The 27,979-nt window shown below is 36.2% G+C and overlaps 2 protein-coding genes across 5 annotated transcripts in view; both read left to right on the forward strand.

Moving 5' to 3' along the window:
• Window positions 1-27,979, forward strand: part of LOC123314392 (CUGBP Elav-like family member 1) — a 746,764-nt gene that overhangs the window by 332,245 nt on the left and 386,540 nt on the right. The window lies entirely within an intron of this gene.
• On the forward strand, window positions 5,753-7,638 carry LOC123314395. The gene is made up of 2 exons (XM_044899679.1): window positions 5,753-7,159; window positions 7,501-7,638. The coding sequence occupies exons 1-2, from the start codon at window positions 6,590-6,592 to the stop codon at window positions 7,510-7,512; spliced, it is 582 nt and encodes a 193-aa protein (XP_044755614.1). The 5' UTR covers window positions 5,753-6,589; the 3' UTR covers window positions 7,513-7,638.

Raw genomic sequence — 27,979 nt, forward strand, 5'->3', positions numbered from 1 at the left:
CTCCAAATCTTTTCGAGAGATTTCAGTGATGTAATATGACTCAAATTCTACAAGAAAACTCTGGGGTGCAGGTGACTAACTGGTTTCATGAAATTGAGCGAAATATTTCTGGTTGAAACTGCAACGATGCTAGATGGATTGAATTGTTGTTGAGCACTACACATTAGTTATTTGATTGTACAAGATAAGGAAGATCTAAAGCTTATAACAAGAAGACTTTTCGAAGAATACCACAACCTGGGTATCACAGTAAGCCTGAAAAAACAAAATATTTGTATGTGTGTTGGCGGAGAGAAGACAAAGTTGATGGTGAATGACTATGAATTCATCTATGTAGGGACGAAAACAGCAGATGGAAGAACACAAAAGAAATAGAGAGCAGAATGTACAAAGGAAAAACAACTATAAGACACTTAAATTCGGTACTACGGTCCAGAAGCATCTTAGTTGGAAAAAACCTTGCATCATCTGAAGCTCTTTAGGGTTTTCACTCCCAGTCTCTGAAACAAAATCGAGTAAAAAATTGAAATATTCAATTTGCTCTCATATGGAATTTCAATCGTTATTCCCCAGTGTTCAAGTGCACCGTGCTATTCGGAAGTGAAACATAGCAGTCCGTAAAAAGCCACAAAAAAGGCTGCTGGCTCTTGAAATGGACTATTGGCGAAGATCAGCCAGAGTATCGCGAATGCATTAGGTGAGAAACGAAAGAATAAGGGAGGTAATGAAGGTGGACAAAACAATAAAATAGAATACTCAGCAAAAACATTTGGTATGGAAATGTTGAGAGAATGTCAGATCGAAGAATTTCTAAACTTACTCTAAAGTGGGTACCGAGGGAAGAGAAAAACTGAGAAAGACCTAAAGTCACCTGGATGAACGGCATACAAAAAGCAATGTATTTAATTCACGTTAACCTTTTATGTTTCTTCATTTACTTATTCATCGTTGTTGTCTTCGAATAAATTTTTCTTAATCAATCATGTTTTTCCGGTAATAACTTGAAAGGTTTCCTCACAATATTATGAAATACGAATGTGCAATAAGTGGGGCAAAAAAGCCAATTTGATCACAATGTACGATGATTAGAGGAATTCCATTATTCAATTTGATCTTTCCCTGGAGTTTCCTTTGAGCAAAATGACGTGCGGGACAATGAAATCTACTGAATCTCATTGAAAATTTTGTGCTCTTTTCGAATATCTCAATCAAATTCCAAAATTTTAATTTACAGGGTGTTGAATTTCAGCTTGGCAGAAGTCCCATATTTTTCAAAAACGGAACTGGAATTTTCCGGAAATTTAATGTGAATCTATCGATCTGTGTAAGTGAATCATATATTACAAATTTCCCCCGACTAAACTGGTTGGTTCAGAAGTTATGAGAAATTCAAATTTTAGGTGATTACATGAAGCACCCTTTATCTCGGTTATGGGATTGATTAGACCTATCTAATATAGTTTTTTTGGACTCGCCTAGGGTAGCTCTAGCTCAGGTTAACGTATGTTCATTTACCAGTGAAACACCCTGTATATATAAAAAAACAAAAATAAAAACTTCTTCGATTAAGAACGAAATACTCACTGAAGTTGAGTGCGGCGGTCCTACAGCCTATGCCGCATCCCGCATTTCGTTCGCCATTTCTTTCATTCCACGCATCTTCCTCAATAGCTCTATCTCTCATACCCGTTAATTCCTTCTCTCCATTACATTCTTGGTCTTCCTCTCCTTCTTCTGCTCTGTGGCATGTACTACAAAACCCTCTTCGGCCATTGTGTATCATCCATCCTCATGACGTGCCCGCACTGTCTTGTTTCCACTCTTTCTACCGTTGTAAGAACCCGACCAGTTATCCTTCTTATCTCTTCATTTCAAACATGTTGCATTCTGGAAATGTTACTACAAGATCTTCTCAAGAAGTGCATCTCTACTGTCTCTATGATCTTTTTCTCTTTTTCTAGAAGTTGCCAGCATTCACAGCCGTAAGTCAGAATAGGTTCTACAACTTTCGTGTAGATTGTCATTTTTGTTCGAAGTTTCATCCTGCTTGACCACAGTAACAAGTTCAACAAGCGGATTGCCCTCTGACCTTCCTGTGTCCTATTTTTGATATCCTTTTTTGTTGTTCCATCTTCGGAAATGATACTACCAAAATATTCAAATTCTCTGCATTTATTGAATCTATTTACTTGTAAATCTGGGTCTTCCTCCTTTGTGTCTCCTATTCTCAAATATTCCGTCTTAGTCTCATTTACAGTTAACCCCTATCCTTCGTACTCTTCTTACAGCTTTCTGAACCTGTAATCTATGTCGTCTTCATCACCTGCTACAATTGCCTGGTCATCGGCAGAGAGAAGAGTTGTTAAGATTTCATCCTCAACTTGTATCCCCATTCCGTATGTTTTCCTTTTCCAGCCTTTGATGGCTTCTTGGATATTAAATTTCAAATGAGGTCGGCGACAGGGACGTCCGTTTTTCTAATATTTATTGAAGAACAAATGTGTTGTCAATACATGATAGTCCTGCACGGAATCGCGACTGCTCTTCTATATCTGTTATACTCATTTCGATTCTAGTTTCCAATATTCTGCCGTAAAACCTCCCCATTGCATATTTTTAATTCGGATAAGTCATAAGTAATAGGGGTTGTACGTACAAAATGACATGTCCTTGGTTCTTACTCTTTTCAGGTTCATTGACTATCAGTATCAAAGTCTTTTGTTTAAGTAGGAACCATAATAAAATATATATTAAGAAAAAATGCAACCGATCACCGATCACAAAAACCATATTGTCCATATAGTACGGACAAAATGACATACTAAAATATCATCAACACAATTCACAGGTATTTCGTTTGGTAGACGATGGGAGATCAGCGCACAAGCATGAGCCCAAAACAGAACAAATTCTGCATCGTAACCAACCCTCCCCGGGCTAGGAACGTGAAGAGAAATCTTCTCTTCTTGAGCTATCATCTACATATCTGAGCAGTTTTACCAGCCTCGATAGTCTCAATCTCTTTTTTTGATGATGGAGTGTTGGTAGCAGGAATATTTCTTTCATCATCATCAGAGATTTTTTTTGTCTCTTCTTTTCTGCCTGTGGATCATTTGGTCCGTTTTTAGCAATAATTTCTTGGATGTTTGGAGCAGAAGTTTAAAAAAAAATTATCTTTGTCTGGTTTAGATTCTTTCTTTTTTACCTTAGCCTCGATTGAACTGGCTCTGAGGTGATGGCCAAATAGTAGCAACTGGATATGTCAGTGATTGGTACCAGTTCTTTTGTTTTTTGTGAGAACTTCACTTCATAGTTATTTGTTGCCGTTGGATGCAAAATAGATTCAACATTGTTACTCGCATCTTTTTGGATTGAAGAAGTGTTGAGACATTCAGTTGATTGCAAATGTGAGCTGATTTTTTATTGTTTTTGTTTGTTTGGACAAAATGACATACTATGTCATTTTGTCCATTGTATATGTATGTCATTTTGTCCAAATGTAAACAAAAACAATAAAAAAATCATAATTTCATCAAACAACCAATAATTGTAATGAAATTAACTGGAATCACTAGATACTTCCATAGTTTATCGATTTCGAGAGCAATAATTACAAGAAAGCAACAAATAATTCATCAGAGAGAAAAGAGAAAATCACTGTAAAATAATTAAATTAAAAGAATGATTACTGCGGCGCGACTGTGGCAATGGCGCACAACATTTCACAGTATTGAAATTATGGCTGCCTTCACATGGTACAGTTGATGGGAAGTCGCTAAAGCACACCAATTTTCAAATAAGGCGACTATGTCATTTTGTACATATATGTCATTTTGTACGTATTTCCCCATATGTTGAAAAAGTATTTGAACTCATCCTTTTCGAATATTTTCTTATTCTTAGAGAGCAGGCATTTTTAAGTTCGACACATGGGGTATTATAAAACACCATATTATGTAAATAGGTGAAGGCAAATAATGAAAGGTACCATAGGATAGCAGCTTCAATATAAGACTCATCATTTTTACTGTACTAAATCAGCAGAATGTTTCTTATAGAAACTATTTCATTTCGCAACACACCTTATTGATTTCCTTCTACGTCACCCTTATTTCAGATTAATCTAGAAACTATGTAAAAGGTACAAATATTGTATCAAGTTCTCAATTTTCCAATATCGTTTCTGAGGATTTGCCACCATCAGATCCATTTTCATTCCAGGCGGCCTTTGTTATGTCCCATCTATATGTACAGAGTAAACATTCGCCCTTTCTCCCTTCGTATTACTTTATTGAAAGCAAACCAATAACAACTTCTGATGATATACTGAATTGAGCATACAAGAGGCGTCCTATTTCCAGCGGAGGAGAAAATGTTGGCACACAATGGATACAGAAATTTCAATTATAAGGCGTGAAATATTTCTAATTCAGTCGATGGACTTTCTGAGGGGTAATTCAATTCAGCTGCGGAGTTCCTTCACCAACACACTTTGATAATATCGTTCCTTTCTTGATTCAGTTTATTCCGTTGGAATAATCATTGTCCGGACGTGTGGTGACAATTTGAAATCATTGGTTATTGACATCCAGCTAGTTAATAATTACTCATCTCCTCCGTCAGGTTTTTTGTTTACATTTTGCTGTACTTTTTACAAATATTGATTGAAATTCAATCTGGGAGTACTCCGCATCTTATGAACTTCTTCAGGGTTTTCACTCCCAGACTCTGAAACAAAATCAATTAAAAAATTCAAATAATTGATCAGCTGCTGTGTAAATTCTTGCAGCAATTTGTCGGGAGCCAATCAATTATATAAATTTTTTTATTGATTTTGTTTCAGAGACTTGGAGTGAAAACCCTAAATACTTTGAGAAGATACTTTTTACAAAGACTAAGCATATCTTGTCGTGTGACATTGGTGAGTATGAAGAACTTCTTTCACAACATAAAACCTTTCTGAACAAAAAAGGGTTATTCTTTTCCAACTCATGCTAAATCACGTAGAGAAACAGAAGTGGAAAAGCCGATGAACTGGCGAAAAAATCATCTAGGTTAAAACCTTCTGGACCTGAACGTTTTGTGGATTCTGGAACGATCAATAAAAGGCAGTGGACAAACAATAGGTGGTGAATAATACAAATATCCTCTGAAAAAACAATCCCGGACTTGCATAGGTCAGAGAATTAGTGGTGCATTTGTCGATCTATTCCCGAAAGCTCCTGAAGATGCCACAAGCTGAGCTTCGAATAATAGTGGGAATGTTGACGAACACTGTCGGTAAAAATATTTTTTTACCGCATTGGAAAGTCAGCAGATGATGAATGTAGGCTCTGTGGACATATAAAGAAATAGCTGAACATATCTATCATCAAGCGGCGATGGCGGGTGCACGCGGAATTTGTTGCTCTCGATGTTCAGAGAAAATTGATAGATATAAAGATTCAATACTTTGCGTAAATTGTGAAAGAAGTTATCATATCGAATGTGTCAAGATATCAGTGGAAGATTTCAGCCGAATTCGTCAAGATGGAAGTGTTAGTGAGTGGAGATGCAATGATTGCTCCCAGTCAAAGAGTACAATGGAGATCATGAAGCAATCGTCAGACTCTGCTGGATTTCTAGTTACCAAGGAAGAATTGCTAAATTTGAAATTGGAGATTGTGAGTGATATTACTTCAGTCTTCAAAAATGAGTTAAAGGACTTGAGGAAATTGGTTAATTCGCAAAATAAACAAATTGCAGATTTAAAAAAGGAGATTGATAATCTCAGAAATGATAAAGTTGTTATCAGAGCGGGACATGTGGATACTCCGTATGTCCCACCCGCTCGGAATGCCGTATGTGAGTCATTCCTAACTGAAACAGAAGGTAAACAAACCGAGCTACGAAATTCTAACCAGATTGTCGATATTGACACATTAAAGACAGCCGAAGCGGAAAATTCAGGTTTGACATCAGCCAGCAATAACAACCCAAATATAAACAAAGGAGATTTGACAGAATTTACAGAAAGAGAAGATCTTGCAACGAAGTGGACAACAGTGACAAGAAGGGAAAGAAAAACAAAGAAAAGCAGTGAATCTGAATCGACTCGAAATACAGTACATAGGAAAACAAGAAGGAGTATTTTATGCACCGGAGACAATAAACTAGACGATAAGATAAAAGGCGCCATTAGGAGAAAATGGATTTACGTGGGAAGAATTGCCGGTTCTGATGTAACAGCTCAAGATGTGAGGAACTTCCTTTCGAATCTTCCTGGATATGAAACAATTGAAATAAATAAATTAACAACGAAAGGTACAAACTCGGCTTTCAGTATTGGAGTGCCTGAAGGTGAGTTGTATGAAAAACTTAACGATCCTACTTTCTGGCCTAGTGGTGTAACACTGAGAGAATTCAACTTTACAAATTTTTTTCGAAAACCATTAAATTCAATAAAGTGAAGAAAAATATTGAACTTTGTCTCTTTCACCAGAATATCCAGGCCATTAGTACTTCACATTTTAAGCTTGAACAGACTTTAATAAAACATAACGTCGATTTTTTATGTATTACCGAACATTGGCAGGACAGGGAGGAGATAATGAACTACATTCCTGAAGGATATAAGTTAACATCAGAATATAGCAGAGAGAAAGGTCATCATGGAGGCTGTGCTATCATCGTCAAAGAAGAATTCCATTATTCAGAGAGAATTGACTTTAAGACTTTCAGTGATTTCGGATCTATCGAGTGCTGTGCCACACTTGTGACAGTCAGCTCTGAGAAGAAGTTGCTGATAATCTGTGTATATCGGCCTACCACCCGGCCCCTAAGTAAAATCGAGGTTTTCTTCGAAAAATTTAATGGAATTCTTGACCAGTGCCTCATGGAAAATATTCCCTTTATAATTGCAGGGGATTTCAATGTTAATATTTTGTCCTCCACAGATGAGACTAATATATTTCTATCTATTCTAGAAACATACAATCTGACGGTGACTAATCGTGAGCCCACTCGTATAACTCCACACTCGGCCACCTGCCTTGATAATGTAATATCTAATCTGGAGGGCACTACAACTGTCCAGGAAGAGCATATGGCTGATCACTCGGGGCTTAAATTCATTTTTCAGAATGGACCATTACCTCTTGAGTCAGTAGTGAAGAAAAAGGTGAGAATATTTAATGACAACACACACCAACATTTTGAATGTCTACTCAAGAAGGCGGACTGGTCTAGTGTTTACCTTCTGCCAGAAAATAATGTGGATGAAATGTGGAATTCCTTTTCCGAAATTTTCGGCATGATTTATAGTATTGCTTTTCCGGTGAGGACAGTAAACAGGTGCAAGAAAAACAAATTTCAGAACTCTCCAGAGGTTAAAACATGGAAGCGGTTAGCGGATGCTCTGTTTGTGGTTTCTAGGTATAGACCCGACATGATGGAAAATTATAGATATGCAAAATACAGATACGATAAAGCAATTATTTATAATAAACAATTTCATTATAGGAGGATCATTGATGGAGCTGATAATAAATCGAGCGCAGTCTGGAATGTCATAAGGCAGATAACCAAGAAGAAGAGGACATCTGATGCCAAACTCCCAGCGCTAAGCGAAGAAGGTAATCTGGCGGAGGCTGCAGATGCATTCAATAGATTCTTTACGAATCTCCCACCGAGACAAACTGGAGGCCCAGAGGTCAATGTTAACAGCGCTATTCCAGAACGAACACATAAATCCCTCTATCTATTCGACGTTACTGAATCAGAAATATTGTCAGTTGTAAAAAATATGAAGAACAAGAATAGTTGTGGTCATGATGGTGTCCCTATGACTGTAATCAAACGACATATTTCAAATATTTTAAGACCTCTTTGTTATATAATCAACTGTTCTTTCAGGGGCGGCATTTTTCCGGATTCTTTCAAGCTATCACTGGTTAAACCCTGTTATAAGAAAGGTGACATAAATTTGCTCTCCAACTATAGACCAATCTGCTTAACTACAGCATTTGCTAAGATTTTCGAGAAAGTACTTGCCAAGCGAATTCTGAAGTTCTTCCAAAAATTTGAAATTTTATCTAGGAAACAGCATGGTTTCATCCCGGGGCGCGGCACTGAGACTGCCATTTTCGAGGTCCTATGGCAGATTACACTCACTCTCGAGCGAGGAGAGATACCAGCAGGACTCTTTGTTGACCTATCCAAAGCATTTGATTATGTTGACCATAGACGCCTGCTAATGAAGCTGGAGAGATTTGGTATTAGGGGGTTACCACTCAAGCTTTTTGAAAGCTATCTTGGCAACAGAAGACAGGCTGTCGTTTTGGACTCGCCTGGGGGGCGGCATATGTCATCTGAGGCCTCTGTTCTGGAGGGTATCTTTCAAGGCACAATATTGGGGCCGATCCTGTTTGTGGTCTATATAGATGATCTACCCACAAGGATTCAGGATGAGAATTTCGTGGTTGATATGCCGGTGCGTCGGGATGCTTGCTTGTTTGCGGATGATACAAATGTCATAGTGAGTGGTGACAATATTGAGACCCTATCAGAAAACATACGAGAAACAATGCAGCGTATTCAGGGTTGGTGCACGGAAAACAAGTTGAATCTGAATGCAGACAAAACCAACATTGTCATATTTTCTAACATTAGAACTAATCTATTATTTCCAGAGAAGATTACACTTGGTGATGGTGAGGTTCCTGTTAATCAGAATACCAAACTGCTAGGCGTGATGATTGAAAGTAATCTGGGATGGACGTTGCACTGTGATGCCTTAGTATCCAGGTTGAATTCCGTCATTTATACGTTCAAGATATTGAGAGATCAAGTCGATGTGGATACCTTAAAAACGGTATACTTCGCAAATTTCCAGTCTCTGCTGGCTTATGGGCTCATATTCTGGGGAGGTGGATCACAGGAGGAACGTGTATTCATTGTACAGAAAAAGGCACTGCGGACAATGTTTAGAATGAGCTACAGGACATCATGTAGGAACATTTTTAAAGCGCAGAATATTATGACTCTTCCCGGCCTTTATATATACAGAACCATGCTTTTTATGCACAAAAATAAGAATTACTTTCAGGATTTTGAAAACACGAATAATACAAGGAGAAAGTTCGCATACTTCTTTCCCACTCATAAGTTATCTCTCACCGAACATAATCCTATGTACACAGCAATAAAACTTTTTAACTTTCTCCCGAAACACATAAGGGACATTAAGGAATACACTACTTTTCGTAAATCACTTCACCGACTCATCATGAATATTGAACCTTATTCGATTTCTGAATTTAAGTGCGCCTGTGAGCGCTGAAGCAGATTTTCTTGTTCTCTGGAGTCTATCAAGCTATGTAATGTTTTCTTTTGACTTGTTTTCTCTTTATTGTCGTGATGATAATTTGGAAAATAAATGCATATTATTATTATTATTATTATTATTATTATAGTGACCAAAACTGACTGAATCCTCACAAGCTATAACAGCTAAAGTTTCCAATGAAGTCATCCGTTTCATCAATGTTATAGATGTTATGGGCGCGCAGTGTCCTAAGAGCTCCCTTAGAGTTTGATTCTTTTGTCGTTTTTCAGGACAAAACAGACACACAAAAAGGGAAAGTATTTAATTGGCAACAATTTTCTAGTTTCCAGTAGAATAACCATGTAATGGGGATCTTATATTTTTTTTTCAAAGATCCACAGATGTGTATTGTTACAGATTTAGCTAGATATTCTGAAGGTAAATTTGTTTTCGTAGGGGTGGTAAAGCTCATTATAAAACTCAAAATGGCTATATCTTTTTATCAGGGTCGAATTGGAAAAAATGGTTTTGGAAAGAAATATCAGGGTTTTTTCCAGCACCAAATATCATAGAGCGCATTAAATTCTGTCCTGTCGACATGCAGAATTACTTTCATTATTACATACGGATCAATCAACTCAAATTTGTTCACTTTCGTGAAAGGGATATAAATATTTCAAGTGCTTGTAGAAAAAATATTGTGTCCTTTCCGCAATTGTTAAGAAAATAAATATTTTCTATGAAAAAGTATTGTGCACAACACCGAAAACCAAAAGTTTTCTACTACTGCAAAATAATGAATTTCATGAGATACCAAAGAAACTTTTAAAAATAAAATTTTACTATTACGAGAATTTCTGAAGAAATTGTAGAATCGAAATACTCAGAAAATAAGCGCATTATCTTGTGAAAATGTTTTAGATATCAGGGTTATCTGGGTGTACCATCATTATTCCTTGAGCAAAATAATCCGAGTTTCATCCTGAGATTGATGTTTCAATGAAGAAAATGATTATTGGAATTGAAAAAGTTCGGAATTTGAAATTTCGCTCACCAAATTTTTACTTTGATAATTGTCCTTTTTCACATAAGGATTCGTAAAAAAAACAAAAATGAATATGAATAAATTACTGTTCATTTAACACGTGCAAATTTATATTTTCAGTATTTTTCCCCAATTGATACATTTTAATTGCACAAAAATATTGAAAGTGAAAAATCGCTTTTTTTCTTTACGATTTAGAAGTTGTGGGGAAAATTTGCGAGTGAAAAAGTTGTAAATTTATCTGGAAATCGTGAAAATCATTCTCCAATCCAAAAAAGCCACCTACTCTGCCCTCTTCATTTATATTAATTTTTCACTTTATGCTAAATTTTTAGACCAACCAAATGAGTATTAATAGATTTTTTTGGGCCTAGACTATTGTTGGGTAGCATTTGTTGAGTATTTATCGATATATAATAGCATTTTAGAGATTCTCCATTTTTCAAATACTAGAGGGATTATAAAAGGGTAACTATTGGATTTTAGTTTTATAAAATGTTTTTACGACTGAGTTCTTTCTATAATATTTTTGTTTTTATCCTTTATAATATTATTAAATGTCTTGTTTTTTGAATTGACTAAATAATGATCGTGTGCCTCTCATCTTCTTCGTATCTCTGGATTATTGATAATCTTGAAAAGTTTAACAGTCCATAAATGTGGTGATTCGAGGATCCCGTTGTAAGATTTGTTAATAAATTCCAAAAATTGTTTTTCTGCACTAATTAAAACGAATGCCTATTTTGCCCCTAAAATTTTTCATACCTCGATCAAACCTTCTCTCGTCTCAAGGAATGCTCTGAGAAATAAATATTTTCCCATAGAAGAAATTCAATTTTTCGAAAATAATTTCTGTTTTCGAAAATCTATAGGGGTCCAAGACTTTTGACGATGTGTGTAGGTAATTTTATTATTTTGTGGAACAACTCTTTATAATTTGGAATCTTCTTTCAATATTCACCGAGCATTTAGTGGATATGTATGCCGATTTATTTTCATTGCGTTATTTCTCGTTAATTTTATTTATTTATCTATTAACAAGAATAGTATATTATATCAAGAATTGTAAGAAGCATATTACGCACAACTTGAAAAAGCACGAGCCACCAAGCGACGAGTGCGTAATTCTAGAAGTGCGTAATTGCCTTACAACTCGAGTCGTTTACTATACTTTTTCTAATTTTAACATATAAAGTGACGGAGTAAATAATTCAATAATTTCTGTCATCATCTCCGAGAGAAGCTTTCAAAGACGTTTGTGGTACTTTTAATTTCAATTCATAGCAACATCCTATTCAAAATTAGAAGAAAAAACACTATATTTCGTATTTCGTGTTCCTTTGCGCAGAAATACCCTCATTACGAAAAATAATGCTTAACCCAACTGGTTGCACAAATAGCTATTTTCTTAAAACTTTGAACTCTATTAAGTGAATATATTTCTAATCAATCAACTTGATAACTACAAAAAGTCATACAACTATAATGAGTTCCTATAGTTGAGGTCATATTTTGATTGTAATAATTATTATTAATTTATACTGTGCAATTATTAAAAATAAAAGTTGGTTGTCGAAATTTTTGTATTTACAAAAATTATTTTATTGTCTTCTCTTGTATTATTATTGGAAAATGAAGTTTTTGATGAGTTAGCAGTCATGTTTTTCATAAAATATTATACGATAACTCTCGGCCACTGCTGGTGACCTAACTAAAGCAATGGCCTGTGTATTGCTTGGGATTCTCTAAGCCCAGATATTCCTTCACTCGTTTTGACATGTTGCCGATTTTGTTTATTCTAACACATTGCATGGTGCATTTTCCAATTATGTAATTCAAAAAGAAAGGCAGAGTCTGAATATGCCTTGCTGTAGGACGTAGATCGATGTAGTTTTTACAAACCGGGTAAAAGGACTCGGAAACGACAAATGAACATTGCAATATGAATCATCAGACATTTTATTGTACCTATTCTCCACGTCTTTAGGCTTCAAGTTGCGTAACATCTGCTTTCCACAAGCACAGCTAATACCGATAATTAAAACCACCTGGAATGAAAAAGTATCGATATTTGCATGTTAATTTATATAATCCAAATAGCAAATATCTGCTATCTGGAGCCTTTTGGAGAAAGACATTGATTTATTTTGATGTCATCGTTTTCGATTTTTTACTGTTGAAACCATACGATTTTCTCTTTAGTAAAGCCAAAAGATTTCGTTAAGTCGTGATATTAGGGAGACCGGCCACCGAATGCGAAGTTGAGCCGTTGAGCGAAGCTGAGCATTTTCAGTACTAATAACGTGCGTTCAAAAAAATTCGTCGTCAAGTAGGCTATGGAATTTCAAACGTCGATATTGCGTATCTAAACGTAGTTCTTAGCTTGTGCTCTATTATTATTACAGGTTAGCTGTCAAGTTAGCGTTTTGGATTGTTGTTAAATTAAAATTACCAGCAAATAATAAAGATGGTTTTTACCGACGTACAAAAAGCATTCATTATTGAATCCTACTTCAGAAATGGGGAGAAAATAGAAGGCGAGTGGAAATATTCTGTTGAGAAATGTCTCAGCGACTTCAGGATCGAGTATCCCAACGTTGCTGTAGATTACCAATCTTTCCAGAGTACTGTTTCGCGATGTGTGAGCGTTTTTCGTGAAACAGGTAGCGTTCAAAGAAAAAAAGGAAGTGGTCGACCAAAGAAGAGAACACCCGAACTAATCGAAAATGTTGAGAATGTTATGACAGAAGCTCCACGAACCTCTGTTCGGGTTTTATCTCAACTAGCTGGAGTCTCTGTTGGAACATGTCACACAATTTTGAAAGAAGACATCAATTTGTATCCTTATAGATTGACATGTTATCAGAAGATTGAAGAAGTTGATTACCCTCGTAGAATGGCCTTCTGTCAGTGGTTTCTAAACGAATTCATCGATAACCTGAATAAAGTTTTCTTCTCCGACGAAGCCTGGTTTCATCTTTCTGGATATGTCAACTCCCAAAATATGAGAATGTGGAGCAGTCAAAAACCGGAAAATTTTTACATTGAGACACCACTTCATTCTCAGAAAATTGGAGTTTGGTGTGCTATCAGTCAGAGAAGAATTGTTGGACCTATTTTCTTTGACGGAACTTTAACAGCAGAACGCTATAAAGAGGATATTATCATGCCTTTTATAGCTGAATTAAATTTCGAAGAATGGTCATATAGTTATTTTCAACAAGATGGAGCCAGAGCACACACAGCTGTAGAAACATTGGCTACACTAAGGAATATTTTTCAGGATCGACTCATTAGCCTCAATACTGAAAATGAATTTCCTCCAAGATCGTGTGATCTTACACCATGTGATTTCTTCTTATGGCCTCATTTGAAGAATTCTATCTTCCAATCACCTATTTCTAATCTGGACGAACTCAAGACGAGGATCATTGAAAAAATTCATCTAATTAACGATGATCCTTTTATATTGAATAATGTCTTTGAATCTCTCAAAAGAAGATGTGAGAAGTGTTTGGAGCAAAGAGGAGGACATTTCCAACAGCTACTTTAATTATATAGAACTCTTAAACGTGAAACTCATTGTAATGAAAATCCTATAATTCAGTTTCTTCAGTTATGACAGAGACTGCCTCTGGTTATGGATTTTCACTGTCAGCGTCAATTCAATATTTTATTCATTGAGAAATAAACATATTCTGAGGTTCTTAGTGTGATTTATTTCTATTACCTACTGTTATAGGTACAACCTTTTCACATAATTGTGAGTACAAAAACCATAATACTCGATTCGTTCAAGATTCATGTCTTTGACTTATGAACTCAGGTTAATTTTTCCAATCGCCTCAGATTATTTGGATTCTTGTAATCTCATTCAATGAAAAAATGCTAATAAATCATTATTGAATGTGCAAGTAATTTTTTCTGAGAAATTGCCTTTTCATACAAAATTACGATAAATAGGTTAATGTCATCAATGTTTACATTTGGCTGTGATGACTGATGAGTGTGATGTAAGGAAAGAATTACGTTCAGTCACAGAAAATCAACCTACTAAATTCCATAGCCTACTTGACGACGAATTTTTTTGAACGCACGTTATAATTGAGAAGCTACGAATCGAGTGACGTAGCTCGTGATTTAGCATTGAAAAAGCACAGCTTCACTCAACTTCGCATTCGGTGGCCGGTCACCCTTAACGTTGTCATGGTTTATGTTCATTGTTGACCTTAGCAAAGAATAAATTGACCAAAATGACGTTGGCTTCATTGTTTTGATGATATGCTAATATAACATTTTCCGAAAATGAATTGATCTTGTATGTCAGCTTCCAATTCATGAATTTTTGATGAAGTGTTTCGTATCTGTCACGAGATTTGGCGGGTAATAAATTATATGAAGCATTTTTCGCTTTTTCCACTATATTGGGTTCATATTCGCTGCTGTTGGACATTTTTTACAATTATTATTCGTTATGAGGGATTTATCTTCAAATGATTTTGATAAATCCAAAAACTGGTAACAATTCGCTATACAATTAGGAAACGTCAAAAAGTTATGGCTATTATTCAATTCTTGTGGTAATTCCTAATGGCTCAATCTTATTTGTTATTCTCCTTGCGATTCACTTTACAGATTTCAGCGTATTGGCTGTTGAGCGTGCTTTCTGTTTACGGTAAAGTAAATCGCACAATTTTACGTTGCACAGTGCTTAACATAAGCAGTTACATAGTTGATGATATGTACGAATTTCGCAATTTTCTATAGCAGTCGAAAAAATATTAATTGTATTCCTTTCTTCATATTTTTTACATTTCATCATTTTGTGAATAAAGCCCATAATTGATAGTTTCCTTAGGCCCGGTACTTTCCCGTGCGAATAAATAAATTTATTCGATAGATAACTCTTATTCGTAGGATAAGTAAAAATGCTGTCTTTTCACTTTCAGATAGTGTTATTCATCGAATAAATCTGTCATTGGAACTTAATAATAAGAGTTTATTTGTCATAGATCGAATGTCGGTACGTCATTATTGGTTGAATTTTTTAAATTCTTGATGTATCGTTATACTTTGTGTGAGTTTCACGAAATATTTGCTTTCTAGTTGGAATTATGACAATTTCTACAATGCGATGTCTTATTTTACATTAATCATTGAAAAGTAGTATACCGTGCTTTCATAGAATTGATATTCGTCAAATAATTTCATCTGAAAGCACCGAAATAAGGTATCCTTCAGATAGGAAATTATTTGACAGATACTTATTGACAGTGAATAAAATTTATTCGAAGGTGAAAGTACTGGGCCTCAGGATTAAATAAGTAGTATAATATTAAAAAACATCCAAGTCTTCGAAGTTCTGAAAAGCCGTATAACAAGCTTGATTCAATAATAATAATCTAGAAAACTATTCAATATATTTTCATGAAATCTAGCTTCATTGCGTTATGCCTAGAACAGCTATTGTTGTACACAGGTATTTGTTTTTTGAAATTTTATGCTCACTAAATCGTCACATGCTTGACTTCTAATGCTGCTCTGATCTGAGTTTTTCAGTGTTATCAGAAAAATGGCTACTTTCATCTTAACGTGGAAACGATGAAATTTTCAGGAACTGTTATCGAAGCATCTTCAGCCGTCTTAACTTAAGTGTAACCACAGCCTATCGGCTAAAAATATAAGAAGCTAATAGAAAAGAAGAAAGATATTGTCAAGGCTTGAGGTGCACACATTTTCGGCAATTAAAAAAATTTGAAGAAATGTTAATATAATCAAACTGTTAATGCAATTCATTTGTTGAATGAACTGTACAAATTTTTAGTAGCAGGAAAGCATTCTGTTAAGCAAAATGAGAAATTGAGAATGAACATATACTTGTTTCTATTGTGTCTCAACGCATTCTTATTGGCGAATCTAAATATCTAAACCCCTGATGACAAAATTCGAGGCGAACATGCTATTTTAGTGAGGGAAAACTGTAGAGATAATGGTTATCTTTCATCTTGCTATTATTCATAATTTGCAAGCGAATTGAATGAGCAAACGGATAGAATGAAGACAAGAATGATGCCGCCAAGTTCTTCATCAAAACACCAAAGGTCAAATTCTGGAGAAATATAAGTAGCAGTACCCAATCTTGTTTTTCACTAACCGGACTATTTGGCTGATAGCTTTACGATTACTCCAGTTGAATCCTCCTGGATGATTCATGAAGGTTGGCGACAGGCCGTATTTTGGAATCCATACATTCAATGACTTGGGATAATTTTTTTAACTATTTTCATGTTCATAGTTTTTTTTTTCTAGTATTAAGATGAGTTTATACCACGGGACTTCCTCGCCATCTGTATTAGCCGTAGGGGTGTAAGACTACCAGAATGTGGGATTTCATCAGTAAACTCGAACGATCAGCAGTAGTTGCGAATTTTACAATAGTTTCCCCAGTTTCGTCAGAAAGATGGCAGCACTTTACGAATGTCTTTTTTCAATTTCAGCAGGTTTCGAATTGTAGCCACTGGCGAGAATTTTCGAGAAATTTTTTCATGTGGGAATTCATCGAAAAAATCATTTCACCTCGGAAAGTGAATAACCTGAATGAAAGAGCATTTGTTCTTCAGTGAAATTTTTTTTTTCTGTTTGACAAATAAACATATTTCTGGCTTTCCGAACTGATTCAATTAAATTATGTATAATGAAAACCCAATATAAATTAGTGGTTTCTGACGTGAGAAATACCTTTTCGCTTTTTGAACTGACCACAGAAACGATGTAGACCCCTCTTAAGGTTGTAAAGAAATTGCAACATTAGAAACTATCGTTTCTATTTCATAGAAAATTTTTCCATAAACCCAAATATTAATGGTAGGGAAAATATACTTTTGATCACAGAAAAAACACTCTGAATCTAATGTCTAATATTTAATTTCCTTGGGAGGTCATATTCTGGTTTTTCACAGGATAATTGACTATCCACGTTCATATTGTCGTGTGAAAAACTGTTCATCTAACCAGTGTTTGTGAATTGATTTTAAAAAACTCAGGCTCATTTTGAACAGCATTAATCTCCTAAACAGATAAACATAAATCATAATGACATCTCTTTGACCTCAACTGATTCCTCAAAATTTCTCGGTATTCGGATCGACAGATTTTTGCGTTGGAATGAACATATAGATATGGTATCTAAAAAATTAATTAGTGCCTACTACGCTCTGAACAAAATCAAAAACTTATTTCCTCTCCAGTCACTCCTGGATATATACTATCTTGCCTACCCACATTTGTCCTACAATATTTTTATATGGGGTAGTGCATCTGATCTGGATAGAGTTCTTGTGTACCAAAAAAAAAATTAAAACTATCTTTAGGTTACCTCCACAAGCTTCATGTCGACCTCATTTTGTATCTAATAAAATCTTTACAGTAGCATGTCTGTATATATACAGGTGCCTCCTTCACTTGAAGTCTAACGAAGGATCTTTCTTGAAGCTATCAAGTTGTCATCAATACTCAACAAGGAACGGAGATATTCTGCTTGTGCCCAGACATAGAACATCTAAGTTTGAACACTCGCCTCTATACCAAGTATACGTATAGGTATACAATCACTTGCCAACAAGTATAAAAAATTTGAAAATTATTCAATTCAAGAAGATGATTAAAATTTTGGCGGTATGTGCTGGGGTGAGTTCACGCCCTTTGAAGAATGGCGTGCTCTTGGGGTGATTGTTTCGTCCCACTGCTAGGGTCGGACTCATCAGGTAGGTTAATGAACCCTAGCAGCTACCTACGACAATCGCCGAAGCAGCGTAGTTTGTGCCTGCTATAAACGCCGGTTACGTCGAGGGTATAGAGTGTTGCGTCGCCGGTGGCGCCATCGTTTGGCGTATGCTGCACCGCAATAGACGTATAATCTACCCTGTGATCGCAACCGTCGTGCGCAGTGATGCCATCGTTTGGCTACCCTTGGTACCATCATGGTGAGATGAAGTATTCCTCTACCATGGGTACAACTACGCCGCCACAACACTCCCCCACCAGCGGCGCTGACTGGGGAAGCGATGCGATACGGTAGGCAGGGTACCGCCGTTTACGAAGATGGGAAAGGGCGTCTAGAGTAGCGTCAGAAATACCAGAGATGGGAGCGTGCATTGTGAGCGAGCTATTGTCTCAACCGGTCTGGCCTTCTGGGATACGTCGTTAAGACGGCCCTCCCTCATCACGTCGGGGTCACCACTTTGGCGGTATGTGCTGGGGTGAGTTCACGCCATTTGAAGAATGGCGTGCTCTTGGGGTGATTGTTTCGTCCCACTGCTAGGGTCGGACTCATCAGGTAGGTTAATGAACCCTAGCAGCTACCTACGACAATCGCCGAAGCAGCGTAGTTTGTGCCTGCTATAAACGCCGGTTACGTCGAGGGTATAGAGTGTTGCGTCGCCGGTGGCGCCATCGTTTGGCGTATGCTGCACCGCAATAGACGTATAATCTACCCTGTGATCGCAACCGTCGTGCGCAGTGATGCCATCGTTTGGCTACCCTTGGTACCATCATGGTGAGATGAAGTATTCCTCTACCATGGGTACAACTACGCCGCCACAAAATGATTCTGTCGAGCATAGGTTATTATTCTGTATCTGAATATTTGGGTGATTATTCATTGGTTGTTGATCATGGGACCACTATTCTTCGTTTTTGATTATTGTTTATTGTGAATTCTTTTTCTCATTGTTAAAATTGACTTGTCCCATACTGTATTGTCTAACGGGATCAATAAAAGTTTATTTATTTATTTATTGAATGTTAAATTGAAAACCAATGGTCGTTATGTAACAAAACCTCAATACAATAGCATTCGATGCTATTTCGAATATTTCAATTCCGAAAATTCAAACAAAAACGTGTGTTCATCTGTTCCCATCCGACCATTCAAAAGACATCACCCCTCTGCGTATCCATCGAATACATTTTTAGCCGTTTCGTTTTGGGTAATGTGCGCATTAGCCGGCTAAACATGAAATTCCCTGTCGCAGATGAATATTTTATAGAACTTTAGCCTGTCCTCAAATATAAACCTAAGTTTAGCCGGCTTATCTTAAGTTTACACTCACAACGATCTTTAGCCGTAACATATATATTCTTTTGAAAAAGTGTCACAAACTTTTAAAATCTAAAAACAATGAAGCGGGAATAAAAGAAATGGCAACAAGAGACTTATCCTGAAACCTAATGATAATGAATAATGATAATCTCATTTGTCCTTTATTCGTGAAATGTTGGGATTTTTTTGTTTCCTTTAAGTTTAACATACAGTCCATTATTTTCACTAATTTGAAAGAAAAACTGCTGGTATGATTTTCTTTCAAATTAGTGAAAATAATGGACTGTATGTTAAACTTAAAGGAAACAAAAGAATCCCAACATTTCACGAATAAAGGACAAATGAGATTATCATTAACTATAGTGATTTTCTTACCTGGTCGATGAACTTGAAGGAATGGACCTTTTAACTGTACTCACGCTCCAGAAGCAGATTTATCGAGCTCAACAAACTGAACGGAGGTGCAAGATCCTTCGGTTGAAATGATGCTGCAACTAGTTAATGAAACTTCAATTGTCCTTGTGGTATTCACCCTTCACGTCACTGACGAAGGCGAAAAAAAACTCCACACAATGGTTTTACTCAAGTTCAATGTTTAATAACAAATTAAAATAATGTTCTTTGACTAATTCAATTTCACTTTGAAATGGAATTACGAATGGAAGCAAAAAGCAGAATTTTTCGAAGTCGAGGAATTGACGATTTCGTAAAAAGTAATCGATAATGGAAACGGATATCTTTCGTTCTTTACGCAAAGATTCATACTGAATTAAATCGAAATTAAAACATGCGTGCGGTTTTAATCTTCATTAGGAGAGGCAAGGGGGGTAACAAGTATCACAGCTGTTACCAATATTTATTCGGTTGCTATTCAACTGAAATAAATTTGAGATTTTAAAATAATTGACTGAAAATTGTAAAAATTTAATTTAAATTTCTCTCGTGTTCACTTGGCGTGAACAAATTTGTGTTAAGAATAAGCTGAAATCATTATATTGAAGGACCTCTTCTTCATATGACAAAATCCAAAAACTTCTTCCCCCTTCCTTATACCATGATGGTTGACGAAGTGAGAGTAATCTCAAAAGGAAGGAATAGTTGTCTAGCTGGAAACTGAATTCCGCGATTTTCACCCACGTGAGTTTTCCACTCAATATAGCACAAAGAATAATTGAATTTCTGCGTTAAATACAAGAGAAACCCTGTAGATGGCTGAGTTGCTGAAACGTTAGAGAGAATAAACGACATTCATTCATATATAAAACATCCATTGATACAAAACATCCATATCAACTAACTCTACGATCTGAATCGAGCTGTACTTAACACAACTCGGAATATCAACTGTCCATTTCATCGAGGTGGAGTAGATGGCGACCATGGTTTCGGTCTCATTTGATCTCATCAGAATAACAGAACTCACACCTCGATGAAAATGGAACGAATTGATGGACTCTTTATAAGAAGTCAATAGTCACTACGATGCTTGAATATACACTATCTAGCTCGACTAGATCGTAGCACTTCTTGATTTTGATATCAATGGTCATTATGAATATGAATTTATTTCTTTTATTGATGACTGTCTTAAGTCGAAGGCTTATTCGTTTGATTATTATCCGCGCAGCGTTTACTGGATGAACACGAGCGTTTCCAGAGCTCCCTCGTGAGTCACATGATGATAGCGATAAACGTTTCCCGCGAACTAAGAGTTGACGCACTCGGGGGCTGTACGAAAATAATTGAGATGGATCTCGTTTTCTGTCAGGTGGCGCAGGAGTTAATTCAAGCATCATATCCGCCTTTGACATGATAAAGATTCTATCAATTCGTGTGAGTTTTGTTGCTTCGATGAGATCAAATGTGCAGCATTTGTTGCTTTTTATATAAATGGGTGTTATGTACCTATCTGATTTGATTTCGTTTGTTACAAACCATCCCAATTCGAAGGCTTAATCATTTGATTGTTAGAGAAACTTTTTGAAAATGATTAATGTATTCAATAAATTTCACAAAACTGCTTTGTGTTCAATAATTCGCTGTGTAATGTGAGGGTATTGGAGAACAATTGTCTCCTGTGCCACGGAGTAGATTCCGTTGAAGAGTTTTCAATATAATTTCAAGTTCACTTGAAATCTAATGAAGCCCGCTGTTTGAACGATCTATAAATCAAAACGCGACAATTAGTTTACTGATTTATTCAACAAATTTCATTGTCAGGTGACAATTTTGCGCCCGTCGAGCATTCGAGAAGAGCGCACAACGCGGTGTTGGTATGACAGATGAATTTATCAGAATAAATCACTATGAAAATATCACCCACACTTTCGAAACAGGCGTGTGATTCAATTTCCGATGCGATGAAACGCGCTTTCTAGCTCGTTTTCATGCGCCTAAAGCAAATCGATTGTTTCGCGTTGTGTCAAAGCGCGAATGCTGTACGAATAAGCAGGGAGTGATGTGGAACTTTTTCATCGAACTAATAATGGATTTGATTCTAAAGCGGCTCACAAACCGACACAAACTGCTTTCGTTAATGATTTATTTCCGAAAAGAAAGGCAGCTCTTGAACGTAGAATCAACGATTTGATGATTAGAGATTTGGAGGAAAATGGAGAAAAATATTTTATTAATATTTCATTAGCAGCATTGCAAGGATTAGGATGGGATTCTATTTTTCATTTTAAATTTTTTTGCGAGAGGATTGCAATGAAGGTAATTGAAACTCACTTGAGGAGTTTCAAACTTCGGTGCCTTCACCTCTTCGACCAATTTCCTACAGAATAGCAAATCCCAAAGATATGCATGTTGTGCGTAACTTACTTCATTTTCAAACACTCTGGTCAGCAAGCAACTACATTATCCTGTTATCTCTCACAACCTTTCTTCACTGGTTCATTTGGAAATAGGTTTCCGTGTCATACAAAATACAATAAGTGACGTAATGGTTTATATTTATACTATGAAATCTCAATAACTTCTTTTTTGACCAGTTGCCAAAGTTCAATCGTTTCAGTTGCTGTGACTGGCTGAAAAATATTTTCATCGTGTGTCTCTTATGATAGTGTCGAGTTTGAATGGATTGAAAGAATAAGTTTTTTTTTCTAAATGATAATGAATCGCTTTGAATATATCAGTAATGTATTCCTTCCTAGATGCGCTAAAGATTTAAGATGGTGAATTGAATAAATATTTTATTTAAGAACAAAAAATTAGTCTCATCGTCACATTCTGGTCCAAATAACCTCTGCCCCAAATAGTAAGAGATTCACCCTGTAAATCGAATGCCGAATACAAATAGATGGAACGACATAAAATATTCGGTAATGACAATTTTTTCCTACAATTCTTCTAGGACGTCACTTATCAATGTCGGATATGACAAGAAATGTGGGATACCAAAGGGACATTGAGACTCAATCGAGCAAGGCTAATGTAATTTTTTGGTCTACTCGGAGAGTGCTTGGTAAAGGATGGATACAATGCATTCAGGATGATCCTGAAGATCATTGTAATAAATTAAAGAGAAATAACAAAAAGAACAATTTATTCTTGACCAACCTTGTTGCAGCACAATTCACGACCGGTTCACCCCTCGAATATACCTGAGCAGTTAGTTTTGCGCATTATACGGGATAATTGGTCACAGATATCAGCCTACACAGAATTAAATAGAACTATGTTATGTAGGATTATAGATCTCATTTTTTATTCTAGTTATTTTACGATTAATGGACAAGTATACTTACAGATTGAGGGGACGGCGATGGGCAACCCGGCGAGCCCTACCATAGCCAACATAGTGATGCAATATGTCATTTATAAATGTGTTAAAAAACTCAGATTCATAATACCATTTTTGAAATTATACGTGGATGATACAATCATAGCTGTTCCTTACGATAAAATCGATGAACTAATCAATACATTTAATTCGTTCCATCATCGAATTCAGTTCACTTTAGAGGAGGAGACAGAAAATAGGATATCATTTTTAGATGTCCAAGACAAAATGATGGATCTTTCTCAACCAATTGGTACACCAAACCTACTTCCTCAAACCGAGTTCTTAATTACCTCTCAAACCACCCACAAATACATAAAAATAATACAATTAAGAATATGTTGTTTAGATGTTACAGTCTCAGTAGTAGAAAATTTTGGTCGGCCAATGAGATTAAAATTAGAAATATTTTGAAAACTAACAATTACTCCAGAAATTTAGTGAACAAAACCATGCAAATCTATAAAAACAAGTTTATTGAAACCACGACACGGAATGAGGATCAGAGTGTAAACCAAAATAACACCTATTATAAATTTCCATATATTGAAGGATTGTCGGAAAAGATTGAAATTTTAGTAAAAAAATCACTCAACTAACATCAAGCTTGCGTTCTATCCACCCACACATCTAGAAACAATATTATACACAAAATTGAAAGATTCCCATCCAAAATTGATGACCTCCAATTTGGTGTACCAAATTCCATGTAAAGATTGCAACCTATCTTATGTCGGCATGACCAAACAATACCTGAAAAATCGTATACGTCAGCATAAATATGACTGCAAAGAAAATAATAGAGTTAAAAACGAAAAAACCGCGCTAGCCTTACAGCACTTCGAAGAAAATCATTATTTTGATTTCGATGAGGTAAAAATTTTTGATAAAGAAAGTAATTATCACAGAAGATGTATTAGTGAAATGGTACACATTTCCATACATAAAACAGTTAATGTTCGTACAGATACTCAAAAATTGAGTTTAATTCATAATAATTTATTGCGAGAAATTGATAAAAAATAAATCAGAGTTGGGGTAGATACACCGCAACATGTTTGGGAAAAGCAAGACACCGGCGACCGGCAACCAGTACCATATTTGCCGAGCTAAGAGAGCCACCACATACGTTCCTAAGGCCCGTAAGATTAATCGTAGTTTAAACTTCCGATTAAGGAATCTCCGATCAAAGTTAATCTATGGTTTAAACCGTCGTGTTAAGATCAACTACAAAATGAGAAGAGATTAACTAATCCTGTATAGTTGTCAAAATAGTTGGATATTTGAACTAATTGTGACTCATTGGTTGTCATTTCTTAGTTTTCTGTGTTAATCTTTGGATCAGTGCTTCTGTCAGACTGCAGCGATCAGTTTATTAATTTATTGCGTTCTGTTGTGATCTTTGTATCAGCATTATTATTGTTATATTATTGAGGTGTGAGGTAAAACCTATGGTTGATACATGGCATTCAGTGCTTCGTTTCTGAAAATATCTATATTTAGTATCTAACGAAAGGCAAATTTCGAAATGGAAATTGCTTTTGAACATAGCAATTCAGAAGATATGGATTGCAAGTGAGACAAAATATGAAATTGAATGTTGATATTTCATCTTGAGGTGGGTTATTGGCTTATTTTTTTCTCAAAATTACTCTTGCAGAAATTTTGGAGATCCAATGAATTCGATATCATCTCATTTATCCCAATGATTTTCTCGATCACGGATAATATATGGTCTATCATGATAACTATTGAAATCATTCAACTCGTGCAAGATTTCAATATCTGAATCCGAATCACTATCATATTCCAATTCCATGTTCATTTTCAAACATTGAATTCAATAATTCTCTAACCGGGAACGCAAACCTAAACACAATTTCTTGAATCAAAACAAACAAGAAACTTCAAAAACTTCGTAGAAAATAGTTTCATAGAATATATAGGGTTTAATCCCTTTTGGATGGTTTAAACCTACCGCCCCGAAGGTTTAAACTAATCGATAGTTTAAACCATCTTTGATGGATTAACTATGTTTGATCTTAAGAAATAATCGTTATCCAAAGTTTAAACCTTCATTCTTGGTTTAAACTACCATTAATCTTACGGGCCTTAATAAAATAATAGATTTGACGGAATATAATATTTGTATGCTCCAATGAAATTGAACAAATTTAGCCACATCGTAATACACTTGACCTAATTGGTGAGTTGAATATGTGTGTATGTGAGGTAATTAGAAAAAACAAAAAGCAAAGAATTCCACCTGAATGTGAGTCGTTTTCTGAGGAATTTTGTGTGTTGTTGGGTTGTGTTATTGTAACCAGATTGTTCAATTTGTCCTAAATTTTAATGAATATTTTTAGTCCTGAAGAAGATCCCAAACAGGATCGAAACGTCGACAGTTTGAAGTGAGTGTATTATTCACCCCATTAGCAGTCCTGAAGCCAAGATCCCCTTTCATCTAATTATGACTAGATATCAGAGGATCGCATGTCTAACCATCACAGGCGCTCTGAGATCCATCCTTATGGCAGCTATGGAGTGTCTGCTGGGCCTACCACCTTTGGACCTTGTAGTTACACAGGTGGCTATGAAGACAGCTCTTAGAGTTTGGGAACAGGGACAATGGCGCGATAGAGGACTATTCAGGGGGCATGCGAGAGCTCTTAAGATGGTGGGGGATGCCAACGCATCCCTTCTCCATAGAGGGGACCGCGCGGGCACCAGCTTCTACTTTGCCGAACCCTACAGGGTAATTGTCCCTGACAGAGACCTATGGTCTACACCAAACAGGCTTCTTGATCTTGAAGGTCCCACTTGGTTCATCGATGGCTCTGTGATGCCCACAGGGACTGGAGTGGGAATTGTGGGACCTCGTTTCAATCTGTCCATCCCCCTAGGAAAGGATTGTTCCATAGAGCAGGCTGAAATGTATGCTGCTTTGGCCCGCTCACTGGAGAAAATCCGCAGACACATCTATATTTGTTGTGACAGTTAGGGAACCCTGAAATCCCTTTCTGAGGAAAGGGTTAACTCACACCTAGTAAAGGAATGCAGAGAGGCTCTGCGGGAGCTAGGCTCTGATAACATTGTGAAAGTTATCTGGTGCCCGGCTCACGCAGGACTTCCGGGGAACGAGAAGGCAGACATACTTGCAAAGCAGGCAGCCCGCTCAGCTTTAGCTGGTCCGGGACCGGCGCTGCCTATCTGTCGTACATCTGTCAAGAACTTCTTCAATAGTGACGGGTCACGAGGCCTCAGTTCAGCCCGGTGGGGCACCGCACGTAGAAGAAGAAGAAAGGATCTTATTTTGTAGAGACGGCAGTGCGATTTGCCAGGGTGATATTTGAAATAAAACTTTATTACAAGTAGACAAATCAGATGCTTCTGAATTGTTTCCTTCGATTTATAAGCTACAATTTGAGGATTTTCTCGATTTTTCATGTTATGTTATAATACAATCGTTGTATATACATATAATATAATAATATAAGGGGTAAGACGGGAAGTTGAGGAACAAGATGGTAGTCTTCATCTTTACTTTTATTCTTTATCTACGTTTCGATCTCAAAGAAGGTCAGTCATGAACTGTCAGCTACCAATCACGGAACACCAATTCTTTATATTCCAACCACAACGATTAACTCATCTCAAATTCTTGTATTTAGTCAGGATGGAATTGTACAATCTGCTTAGGTCCATCCTGAGTAAATACACGAATTTGAGATGAGTTAATCGTTGTGGTTGGAATATAAAGAATTGGTGTTGCGTGGTTGGTAGCTGACAGTTCATGACTGGGCCTCTTTCCGGTTAATATTTTCTGTAACTCTTGATTCTGTAATTTTCTAACGTTGTTTGGTTCGGATGTGCTATTATATGATGAATTTTATGATTGATGACTGATGTTATCTTCTAATTTATGTTCAATGCTTTTTTAAAACTCTAATTTATAGATTAAATTTTTATACTATTGTTGTGTATAGTTGTGTAGTCATTCTAAATGTTTTCAGGCCTGATGAATTAGATCAAAATCTACGAAACGTCGCCAAATATAGTCTAAGATACGGAGTTAGTCCTTGTTTTTCTTTTTCTCGAATTTTCGAGTTCTGACCTCGTTTATGTTTATGTTATGTTATTTTTGAGGGAATTTTTCCTAGCTGTATGTTCCATTATTTCAGTTTACTGAACATTCCTTGGAGTTCTTTCTCCATCTCTCTTTCAATTTTAAACATAATTTTGTTGAAAATTTTTTCAGTAAAAGTGTCTAAATCGTCGGCGGATTCAGAGACTTTTCTGTTTTCTTTTCTTTTTTTGATCGTATGTTTTGCTTGGGGCATTTTCTGTTGCTCCTTCTTCTGTACTGTTTTATGTACTTCTCTTTTCTTGTCGTCTGCTTTGAAAAGGGTGGGCTTCTTTTTCTCCTGGACTTTTCGAGGAATCTTCTGGCCTGTTTTCCTCTTCCTTGTCACCAACTTGAATTCGCTACATCCCTTGTAGCTTGCTGGATGGCCTTCTTCACCGCAGAGAATGCATGTGGCATTTCTCTCCTCACCTTTCTGGTAAGTTCGCAATCTTTTGTGCAATGATTGCCCAAACATTTAACGCATCTGTATGGAAAAGAGCACTTGTTTTGGGCATGTCCGTACCTCTGGCATCTGAAGCATTGGTTTAGATTTTCTGCCCTTTTTTTTGATTTTACTACAATGCAGAGATTGTAGAGGCGTATTATTAGGAAAATCTCCT

This window comes from Coccinella septempunctata, chromosome 5 (genome assembly GCF_907165205.1).
Source record: "Coccinella septempunctata chromosome 5, icCocSept1.1, whole genome shotgun sequence".
NCBI classification, from domain to species: Eukaryota; Metazoa; Arthropoda; class Insecta; order Coleoptera; family Coccinellidae; genus Coccinella; species Coccinella septempunctata.